The sequence below is a fragment of the Cariama cristata genome, unplaced genomic scaffold (genome assembly GCF_000690535.1).
Source record: "Cariama cristata isolate BGI_N322 unplaced genomic scaffold, ASM69053v1 scaffold10844, whole genome shotgun sequence".
Lineage (NCBI taxonomy): Eukaryota > Metazoa > Chordata > Aves > Cariamiformes > Cariamidae > Cariama > Cariama cristata.
In genome coordinates, this window is record NW_009612343.1 from 1 (window position 1) to 11,843 (window position 11,843).

General features: G+C 39.5%; 1 protein-coding gene across 1 annotated transcript; it reads left to right on the top strand.

Moving 5' to 3' along the window:
* Positions 1–267: 267 nt before the first annotated feature.
* COPS4 (COP9 signalosome subunit 4) lies at positions 268–9,200 on the top strand. The gene is made up of 10 exons (XM_009698584.1): positions 268–287; positions 1,065–1,144; positions 1,944–2,095; positions 3,373–3,476; positions 4,323–4,476; positions 5,598–5,748; positions 6,070–6,240; positions 7,579–7,694; positions 8,060–8,144; positions 8,621–9,200. The coding sequence occupies exons 1-10, from the start codon at positions 268–270 to the stop codon at positions 8,752–8,754; spliced, it is 1,167 nt and encodes a 388-aa protein (XP_009696886.1). The 3' UTR covers positions 8,755–9,200.
* The last annotated feature ends 2,643 nt before the right edge of the window (positions 9,201–11,843 follow it).

The following is an 11,843-nucleotide window of genomic DNA, read 5'->3' on the forward strand; positions in this document are numbered from 1 at the left end:
TTTAAATAAAAAGAAGAAAGAAAGAAAGTTTTTACCTCATGATTCTGTCATTTTTAAAATTTATTTGTCGTTTCTAACGATGGCGTGCTCTGCTGGTGGTGTCCTAGCGCAGGCTTCCGCGCGGGGCCTTAGCCCTTCGCCGTAGCTCCCTCGTGTCTGCCCGCCGTCCCTCAGGGCTCGGCTGCCGGCCCGTCCGCTGCGCGCAATTGGTAGGTCTGGAAATTCATTTTCCCGGACTGCTGTAGATATGTCAGTAACTCCATTATTATGGTTATTGTTTTCGTTAGGTGGATATTTTGGATGGCAGACCTTGGGATTTGAGCTACTCACAGTGCAATGTGTCACATAGATTTTTCTCTCCCCCGAGGGTTCAGTCAGATGTCGATCAGTCAACTGAAATTCTTCGAGTGCCAGTCCAGTTGCTTATTTTCTAGAGGAATTGCTTCACTTTTGGGAGTTTCATGGAAAAACTTGGAAATGCTCCTCTGAAAATGTGGCTTCACCATGAATGTAGTACATCATCAGTATTGCACACACTGAGGTTATGACCCAGGCAAAGTTTAATTAGCTTTGTGAAGCATGAAAACTGAAGTTGCTATTTTTTCAGGAACGAACACTTAAAAGTGCATAGTCTGTGCCTGTGCCTATGTCAAGTGGCCGTAGCATACTATTTACCTCCCACTCCCAACACTGTTTCATTCTCATTAATCTTAATCCATGCCCAATATAGTTTTCATTACTTTTTCTGTGCGCTGTCCTAGGGACGTGATTTTTATTTTTTCTAACCTTCAAAATTGCACATATATTCACAGATAACAAAATGATGGGCTATGTTATCTGAGAATCTAATCCTGGGATTTGAAAAGAACCAGATACCAATTCCAGGTAAATGTTCCTGACATTTGAGCACAAACACTTTGGAAAATTGCCACCTCAAAGGTATAGAAAATATAAGCAAAAGTAGAACTCTGACATAGAAAATAGCAGAGAAACGGAACTTGTTAGTGGAAAAACATGTCATATGAATGATTTTTAAATTTATTTTTTTTTAAATCTGTGGACAGATATCGTCAAATACTGGAAAAAGCCATTCAGCTGTCTGGTGTAGAACAACTTGAAGCTTTGAAAGCTTTTGTAGAAGCAAGTAAGTGCATCTGGTATAATCGGTTGCACACTGAGCAAAGGCCAGAGGTCTGTGGGATTGCATATTTGTTAGCTCTACGTCAGACTATGTAAACACATTTTATTTTGGTCCTATTGGAACTCAAACATGACTAGAAGAGGAACCATCATCACCACATTCAGAAGTTAAGGGAGAATGGACTTGTAAGCTGTGTAAGTTATTATAACTTTCTGACCTGTTAGTGTGACAGTGTTAGAAGGTGAAAACATAAAGTAGTCTCTGCTGAATGCTAAAATTGATACTGGATGCCAAGCAGTATTTAAACTAACAACCCCCTTCTTCCCCTGTCTCAAGTTAGTTTGAAAAACTGTCAAGAAGAAATGTTTGGGGGGTTTTTTTGTGCTGTGTTGGATGTTTGACTTATTGAATACCTCTCTAAATTATACTTGTTTTAATTTTTTGAAGTTGAGAATAAACAAGTGAAATTTAGCCCAAAGGTTTGCTTTGTCCAAGATGTTTCAGCAACTGAGAACAGTGATTCAAAAAGAAACATCTCTCTAAACTACAAATCAAAGTGAGAAATTAATTATTATCTGTCAGGGGTGACAACTCTGGTGACCTCTAGTGTAAACAAACTTTCTGAGAGGAAGAAAATTCACCTTTTAAAAACAAACTAAAAAATACCCTACCTTCACTTGGATACAGATTTAAAAACTTGAAATATTCAAATTTAATATAAAAGCAAATGATCACTTACAGTGAAGGCACTGACAAGCATTGGATCTATCTTGTGTTTTCCTTCTATGCGTCTCTGTTCCAGTGGTGAATGAGAATGTCAGTCTAGTGATCTCACGTCAGCTGCTGACAGACTTCTGTACCCATCTTCCAAGTCTTCCTGACAGCACGGCCAAAGAAATTTACCACTTCACCTTGGAAAAGATACAGCCTAGAGTTATTTCATTTGAAGAGCAGGTGAGAGACCAATGACGAGGGCTTTTTGGTTTGTGGGCTTGGCTTTGTGTGTTTTTTTTTTTCCCTTATCTGCTGACTATTTTTAGTCTTTAAAAAAGCTGTTCAGAACAGATATTCCTGCTTAAGAGTCCAGTTTTGCATTCCTGTACATGCAAAGCCTGAGCTAAATGTAGAGAGTATTTAGGACCGTGCAAAGAATACAGACTTTGTCTCTTCATCAGGATGCTGGGCATGCGATTCCTCTGCTACCACAGAATGGCTTCTTACAATGAAACCATAACTTGAGCTACTGGAGGTACTGTTGAGAGACAGACTGATACTCATTGCATTGTATTTTACCCAACTAATAGAACAGGCAGGTGATGTAAAGAGGAGAATCATCTTGACAAACAGCTGTTGTTTCAAAATAAATATCTCTCTGTGTGTGTATTTTAGCTGTAATGATTTTACCAGGAAAAAAATGTTTTCTTGAGATCCCAGTTCTAGTTAACTGTTGTATGTACTGCAGTTCTTTTTCAGTTCGGTTCTTGGTTTTGTTGTATGAGTATTCACCATGATCTGAGAGTTCTTGCAGAATATGTTAATATAAAAAGCCTTTAGGATCTAATATTTGAGAAGAAAAGCAGGGCAGTTTCTGTCATGATTTTTATTTGCTTCTCTTTATCTTTTGTCTTTTTAAGCAGCATTTTCTTGAAGTCTAACTGAACATGTTTGCCTATATGTTATAATGATGATGCATAAATTAAATCCAAGACATCAGATGATTTCTTTTTTTTTTTACCCACACTTCTGGTTATAAAACCTAGATTTTAAGCACTGATATTTTACCTGCTCTACAAAGTAGAAGTTTCTGCATTAGGATCTAATCATAGTTCACCTCATTCATATCTCACAGGCATGATATGAGGTATAATGGCAAGAAATGGCTTGTGAATCTTGGTGTTCCAGTTCTTGAAAGCCTCGTTTCATCTTTTTGAACGCTTTGTAAAAGGTTACTACTTACTGCTCCCTGAAGATAAACTCCTTTTATCTTGTCACAAGCTTAAGTGGAAATGCTTCAAATCAGCACTCGTATTTAAAAAGTTTGGTCTTAAAGCTTGAACTAGGAGTCCCACGCAGGTCTCCTTGCGTGGGAAGAGTGCGTGCATGCAGGTTGCTGTATCTGTGAAGCTGGCGTATCGGTTGAAGGGATTCATGAGCAAGAACAAATACTGTGAGAGTTAATACAGAACCATTCAACTTTCATAGCATTCTCCATTGATTTTGTTACTGTTTAGGTTGCTTCAATAAGGCAACATCTTGCATCAATCTATGAGAAAGAAGAAGACTGGAGAAATGCAGCACAAGTGTTGGTGGGGATCCCTTTAGAAACAGGGCAAAAGTAAGTACTGTGCTAGACACAGTTCTGTGTTGTTAAATGTACTTGCTCCCTTTGTACTTAACTAGACCAGTGAGTGAGAATTTTGGGGTTGCACATTTCCCAGAGTTTCAGCAGTTCAGGCCAGAACTAATGCCAGATGACAAAACTATAGCTTGATGACTATACATTACAGTAAACAGCTTAGTGGGTCCAAAATACTGCACCAGAAGTTTTGCACTATTTATTAGTTGTGTTGATAAACAGCCTTTTTGATAGTTTTTTTACAGAAATGCTCCTAAGGTTACTGAAAGGTGTCAGTTCTTCCACATGTTTACTTTTACAGTCCAAAATGAAGACATAGTTTGAAATTGGATATTAACAAATACAGTTGAGGTTTTTTGTGGGATTTTGTTTGTTTGTGGTTTTAAAGTCTGGAAGCCTTGCTGTCACTTTTCTCTGACTGTCCTTTCTATCTTCTTTTCTCTGTATGCACGTAGAAGGATTTGCTGTGGCTTTTGCCTACTTAACACCTATTTGTTCCACTGCAACTTTGTTTCTTAACTCAAGTGGCTCACAATTTATGGCAAACTTCCAATCCACTAAAACCAGATTATTAGAGTGTACAGTTGTGTCTTGGTGGCCAGCATTATTTCTGCTGGTGTTTGTAGGAACTGGTTCTGTATTGGCACTCATCTCGAATTTCCTTACCCTGAACAGACAGCACTAATTTTGGTGTTAGGGAAGAAGAAAGCAGGGTAAAGCAAACATTGCCAAGTGCTTAAGAATCATCATGTATGTTTAGAACGGCTAAGAGCAAGGGTAATTGTGGAGCAACTCCTGAGCACTTGCTTTTCTGTTTCTCTACAGACAATACAATGTAGATTATAAACTGGAGACCTATCTGAAAATTGCCAGGCTGTATCTGGAGGATGATGACCCAGTTCAAGCAGAAGCTTATATTAATCGAGCTTCCCTGCTGCAGAATGAATCAACTAATGAACAGCTGCAAATCCATTATAAGGTTGTCTAACTTGCTTTATTGCTTTCTCTTTCTAAAGGGAGATGATTCCACATTGAAATGTTTTTATGCAATGCCACTAAAGCTTTCATAATGAGAAAAGAGACAAAGGGAGAAGCTTCTAAGTGGTTTGGGGAGCTTGAGAGCCACATCTTAGCAATAATTGAAACAGCTCTTTCCTTATGATTTGGAGATAAGTCTGAAAAGGTTCCTTAAATGCCAACTTTACTGATTGAAAAGAAAACTTAGCCTTGAAAACATCTGAAATATTGTTGAAAATATTGCCCCCACCTTTGTCTGTAAATCTGAGGGGAAAAGCATCACGTCCCATATTAGGGAGAACGAAAGCCCCTCCCCAGTAATTAAATAGTAAGTCCTATCCATAAAAGTGGCTTTAAGTCTCAAGTAGTAAAGTAACTGCTGACCTTTCTGCTTGTTTGTGGGTTTACTGTGCACACTAATTTCTCAAACCATCTTAGTAATTGGGATGAGCAGTGACAACTATAGTGTGACAGTACCAGTCAAGTGTGGTGGTGGTTAAAATTCTGCAACACAAAGCAGATGTGCCATGAGCTGTAACTCAGGGTGTGGTGGTTTTGGTTTGTTGGTTTTCCCTTTTCTTTTTTTCTCCCTCCATGCTATGTTTTAAAGAGTGCACTCAGTTGGAAGTGTAAATATTTTCTGTAAGCATTAGAAAAGCACAAAGGAAGGTAGAGAAGAAATATCAGATGTTGTTACAGCACTGAAAAGGAAAAGCAAACACTTGAAACATGTAAGTTGCTACCTAAGTGCTATCTGTCAAATGTCAGTAGTGAAGGGGAAGCTTACAGAAGTACCGTATCAGCTGTATACTCTTTCATTTACTTACTTTCTGACATTTAGACATTTGTAATGTTTAACGTGTAAATAGTGCTGGGAAATGCCATTTCAATTGCTTTCCATGATGCTTTAACAAGGGCTTTACAAGTCAAGCTGATTGTTCAAAGAGACAGATTTCCGTAGGATGCAGTATGGCAATATTTGTGGGAGCTGTCACTTGGTAATGCGGCAATTTATACACACCTATATTATGCAGCCATCCACGCCTGTTAGTTTTCTTTTTCTGAGACATAGTTTCTTTCTAGGTGTGCTATGCTCGAGTTCTTGATTACAGAAGAAAGTTCATTGAGGCTGCCCAAAGATACAATGAGCTCTCCTATAAGAGCATAGTCCATGAAACTGAGCGACTAGAGGCATTGAAGCATGCTTTGCATTGTACTATTTTGGCATCAGCAGGTAAAATACGCGTTACATTTGTGTATCAATGACCCAAGGGTTTTTTTTATCCCCCAAAGCAAGTCAGCTTTTGCATACTGTTAACTCAGAGTGGGATTACTTCTGTGTCTTTGCCAGTGATAAGATGGCATCTTGGCTAAAGATGCAAAAGATAGTGGTAAACAGTGTTTTGGAACTGAACACAGCTGAGTTCCTTCTTTGGTAGAGCTTTGTTGGTTAATTGCATGTATTGAGAAACAAAGATGGTAACTTTCTGTTGTTTACCTCTAAATACTCAATGCTTTGGTCATCATTTATGAGGGTTCTTCTTGACTCTCCTAGGACAACAACGTTCTCGCATGCTTGCGACACTCTTCAAGGATGAGAGATGCCAGCAGCTTGCAGCCTATGGGATCTTGGAGAAAATGTATCTCGACAGAATTATCCGTGGAAATCAACTGCAAGAGTTTGCAGCTATGCTAATGCCTCACCAGAAAGCAACTACAGCCGATGGTAGGTATTTCTCTAAAGCCTCGTATTGCCAGGTGTTCATCCATGGGAGTCAGACTTGCCCAATGTAGTCAAGAAGTGTGTTGGCAGAGAATTTAGTATTGCTTATATGATTAATTTAAAATTATTTCCCAGCCTGTTACCCTCATGAGTAGAGTTTAATAGTAAAGCTTCTTAGCCATAGTTCGTCTTTCTGATTGGCTATTAAGGTTTTGAAATACTCTTCTGGAAGATAACTTGTAAAAATCTTGTTTCTCTGTCCATGTACACTCCTCTTCACTGACAACCTCCCAATATTTCTAACCTTGCCTCATACTTTGAATCTCTGGCCTTTTGAGCTTCTCCAGTTCTAAGGCACTGTTATAAATAGGATGCCTAGAAACATGTGACATGCATGTAGGCTGTAAATGGTCTGTGTGGATGATAAGTTTATTTGAACTGCTTCCTGACTTGACAGGAAGATGACAGACAGTGAGAGGATGACTTGGACCTCATGCCATCTCCAGATTGTTTTCTGATCCATCTCACTGACGTCTTGTTAGCTCTGCTCTTCCTGGAACCTCTGACCAGGGAGAAATAACGTGAAGTAATGATTTCACTGGCATCCTAAGCACACTGGTTTCAGTTTTCTAAATTAGAATATTGGAGTGGAAAAATATGTAAGCATGAAATACCCCTTAGTCAGGAGAACCTTCCTAGTGAATGATACTCATTGATTAAGGACAAATAAACAACTGTGTAATTGTAGAGGTGAAAACTGGTTAAAGGTACTATCTAGCAATAAGCTGCAGTCGTTTCCATGGGTAAATTTGTTGTTTATTTATAACCTGGACTGTTTGTTCATATAAGTTAAAGAATGCAAGTTAGTTGCTAGTTAGTAATGTGCTTATCTTCAACTAGAGGTTGAGGGGCAAATGAGTTAAATTGTTAAATCACGAAGAGAGAAATCGGATGAGGGTTTATCACCATACAGGCACAGTAAGAGAGAGGTTAATTGTACCCCTAAGAGCTGTAATGAACAAAAAAAAAGAAGCAATGGTCTTTCCATTTGGCAAGCTAGGAACTGATCACAGGAGGTCAAACTCCCTCAGTTCAGGTGTTGATTATTCTAGAAATTAAATAAAAGGGTTTAAGCTACCTGTCTTAAAATCAGCCACGTGCCATCCATTTCTTTTTGTTCACTTTCTTCTGCATAGCATAACACTGATGCAAGGCAGATGCACCTGAACCTTCTGCACACATAACCCTTGGGGGGAAAAAAGTGTTTTCCATCTGCTCTACAATATAAACGTAGTATTTCAATCTTACAGTAATGGATTTTTTTCTCATCTAACCCCTAAGGTTCCAGTATTCTGGACAGAGCTGTTATTGAACACAACTTACTATCTGCGAGCAAACTTTACAACAACATTACTTTTGAAGAGCTGGGAGCATTACTAGAGATCCCTGCAGCTAAGGTATCAATTTTTTACATCTTCTGTAAAAAGAAGGAGCATCAGAGACATGAGAAAATAGCTGTGGTAAATATTAGAGAAATTAGTTCAACATTAAGAAATAATTAAATATTCCATATTATTAGGAACGTTAAATATCTAGCACATCTTATGAGAAGGAAAGGAACATGATGTGGAAGAAACAACAGTGGAGTTAGGTGCCACTGATAGTATGTGTAATCATTTCATAATTAGTGTTGTCTGTAGTTTCCGCCCCTCCAATGTGTGGAGATGTTGAAAAACCCATAAGGACTAATAATTCTTAATAATTTTTAACTTCTTTCATAATGGAAGAAGTTTCTGACATCTTTCTCTCCTCATTATTTCAGGCAGAAAAGATAGCTTCTCAGATGATAACTGAGGGTCGCATGAATGGATTCATTGATCAAATTGACGGAATTGTTCATTTTGAGAGTAAGTCCTACTGCAGTAATTTTATTTTTTTTTTTTAGCGCCATTCAAAGTGAGCTTTTTGAGTTGCTGCCTTACAGGATAAGGAAATCAAGTTTCTTGATATTTTTCCATCTGAAGTGAGCTTGCTGCATCTTGCTGTGGCCAGGAGGCGGCAGAATTTGCCTTAACTCTCCACCCTTCACCTGCTCTCCCCACTATGGATTCTCTTACTCACAGGAAAGTGTGAATTTATTCCATCCATCTCCTTGTAGGAACAGGTTCACCAGGAAGTTCTCTGTTCAGTTCTACTTTGCAATGCAGGAGTTAGGCTTGTAACAGACAGGCAAAATCATTGTAGCTTTTGATCTAGCTGCAAGGAAGGCTTCCTCTGTGAGGTAGGTGAGGGCAGTGACAGAAGAATAGGTTGCAGTTGAAAAGGCAAGGGAATTGCTAAGACTTACGTTCTTTTGTATGGTTTGGTTTTGGTTTTTTTGCAGCTCGGGAAGCTTTGCCAACTTGGGACAAGCAGATTCAGTCACTGTGTTTCCAGGTGAACAACCTGCTGGAGAAGATAAGTCAGACAGCCCCAGAATGGACAGCGCAGGCAATGGAGGCCCAGATGGCTCAGTGACTGTGCAGCTGTTGTCTGAGTGGAGGCAATCGACTGCCTGCTGTGCTGGGAGAAGGGAACTGAGTAGGACTGTGAACTAAATGAATAACCCACCTTCATTTCCCCGCCTTCTGCTTTCATTCTGGCTTAGGACACAACTAGGTGATACCATATTTGGTGTGACTGTCCCCCAGTTCTCTGGGCATAGAATGACGCTGTTGCTGCCTCTGCGTTGCACTCTGCTGTCCTGAAAGCTGTGGTTTCCACACAGAAGAAGCTGTAATGTCTGCAGCAAGCTTTGGGTTTGGTTTATTTAATTTTATTTTTTTTTCCACTGTATTGCTATAGCTTTGTATCCCATTACTTCCTATGATGCTTGTCCTGCTCTGAAAAATCTAAGTGCCATGTTTCTTTTAGTTTTAATTATACTAATAAAGGCTGGAATGAGCCACTTGGTTTAAGTGTTGCAGGGACCTCTTTGTTTTTTTTTTTTTTTCTTTTTTTTTTTTTTTCCTTAAGCAGTAACTTGAAATAAGGTCAATTTTTGGAATTGTCAGTTTCAGCCCCTGAAAATGTTAAATGAGAAACAGCTTTTTTCCTCTTCTCTGGTTATAAAACGCAAGTCTGAAATCTTGACTGAAGGAAATCCTGACCCTTCTGCGTTGATGCAGCGGGACACAGAGTTATCTTTGCTGAGAGATGGGGTAAAGACCAGTGTTCCCAAGAGACCTTGTTGCAGAGATATTCTAAGTGATGAAAACATAGCACATGCCAAGTAAGGTAAGCCGAGCATGCTCTTTGTTTTATTTTCGAGGTCAGCATGAATTGGTAATTTTACAAATATATTCGTAGTGGTTTTTTGGAACTGGAAGTGTCACAAGAGACCCTGACAGGTAGGGATTCTGCACTACAAAAGATTAAACACCTGAAACTGGAGTGGCTGGAGAATACTGTGCAGATTACTTAATATAATGAGATACAATGACTAGGTAAAGGTGTCATGGGATAAGCAGGACTAACTTGAAATGCTTATGCACAGCAATGAGGTATCAAAGCGGCCTGTCTGATGTTTATCAGTCAGGAGTTGTGTGCTCTTCACCCATTCTTGCGCTCTGCCAGATATACAAGTCTTATTGTGCAATTTACTGAAGAGGTTTTCACAGAGGGCTCTTCTGGTAATGGAGAGCCAAGGCAGAGTTTCATCAATAGCTGTTCCTGTCCAGAGGTTATGTTTTAGTTTGAGGTGATCTCATTCAGCCTGTAATTCTAGCTTTGATGTGAATTTAGTTTAGCTCCTTTTTCATTTCAGTCAAGTAATAATGAGTTTTCAGTCTATGTTCATTCTTGTCTTTTGTCCTAGTTTTGGCTGGGATAGAGTTAATTTTCTGCTTAGTAGCTGGTGCAGTGCTGTTTTGGATTTAATGTAAGAATAAAGTTGATAAAACAGGGATGTGTTAGTTGTTGCTCAGTAGTGCTTACCCTAAGTCAAGGCCTTTTCAGTTTGCCGTGCTCTGCCAATTAGGAGGTGCACAAGGAGCTGGGAGGGAGCACGGTCAGGACAGCTGACCCGAACTGGCCAAAGGGATATTCCATACCATAGAGCATCATGCCCAGTATAGAAACTGGGGGGAGCTGGCTGGGAGGGGTGGATCGCTGCTCAGGGACTGGTTGGGCATCGGTCAGCGGGTGGTGAGCAATTCTATTGTGTATCACTTGTCTTTTCTTGGGTTTGTTTTTTGTGTGTGTATGTGTTATATTCCTTTTCATTACAATTACTATATTTTATTATTGTTAGTATTTTATTTCACTTTATTTATTAAACTGTTCTTATCTCAACCCATGAGTTTTACTTTTTATCCATTCTCCCCATCCCACTGGTAGACAGGGGAGGAGTGAGTGAGCAGCTGCGTGGTGCTTAGTTGCTGGCTGGGGTTAAACCATGACATCTTTTTGTCTCAAAATCTGGAGGGTGTCGATGTCTTCTTGAGTCAAAGGTTTTGGCTTAATCCACAACTCTAATGCGTTGATTTTTGTTTTACCTTTTTTTTTTTTTAACATGTTTATGCATTTAAATTTGTAGTGCTGTTAGATTTTTAGAAAAGCCAGGAGCCTAGTGAAGGGTGGTTCATCCATAAATAAAATAAAAATTCTGTCAACCTGCCAGGTGATATTTCTGAGTCCCAAAACAACTGGCCAAGTTAGGATGGCTCCCAGTTGGTAGCATCCTTTAGTTTCTCTGCGAGGGGGAGTGGTGACAGAGCAACTGTGGGACCAGGAAGGAGCTGACCACATTTTGACAAGTTTACCATAAAAGAGTAGAGATGGAAGATTTTCCAGATCCTTATTACAGATGGAGGTTGGGTGGCTGTTGTCCTTCAGTGTGGGCTGACACAGTCCAGTGTAAGGGTCTCTGTCTACTAGGGTTGATGTCTGGTGCTCTGGACGCCCACCTCCAATACCCACAAGGGTCATCTGTCTTACTAAATAGCTTCCTGCATTACCCTCTAACACAGCAAATGTAAATAATTTATCAGCTACAGGAGAGATGCTGGTATTTCAGTAAATGGCAGTAAAAGCCAAGCTGACCATGAGCAATTCCCAAGTGCATGGTACACATCGATGCTGTAGTGCTGTTTCCAAGGCAGCAGTGTCAGAACTCCAAGCTGGCTTTGGCTATCCAAAGCCTTTTGGACCTTTTTTCCTCTCTCAACTCTCCCAGCTACTTTAAAGGCAACTATAGTGTCAAAACATTATGTAGACAGTGTAAGAAGGTTAGATACACAGTGTCTAAGTAGAAATACTCAAGTAGTGATTTAACTTGGTATCTGCAGGAAAAATACAGCATTCATAAGTTTGTGATTAGGCTCTTGATCAGTTCATTGAAGTGCAGGGATTTACTTTGTACTTAAAATAGAAACTTCAAGTGATGTGGTAAATTCACTCCCTTAACTAGTCAACCATTACAGCTGGAGATTTGCAGTGTAACCCTAGTTAACAGAAGATCAGACATCCTGTCTCATTTCTTTAGAGCAGGTTCATTGTTTACCTGGATAATCCAGAAATTATCGCTTATGTTTTGACTTCATTTATATTCTCTTTTGCCCTGGAGT

Bases quoted from the DNA above. Each gene is read 5' to 3' on its own strand.
- COPS4 (XM_009698584.1), top strand. From the start codon at position 268: ATGGTTATTGTTTTCGTTAG. The intron at 7,695-8,059 runs GTATCAATTTTT...TCATTATTTCAG, and splicing joins TAGAGATCCCTGCAGCTAAG to GCAGAAAAGATAGCTTCTCA. The intron at 8,145-8,620 runs GTAAGTCCTACT...GTTTTTTTGCAG, and splicing joins CGGAATTGTTCATTTTGAGA to CTCGGGAAGCTTTGCCAACT.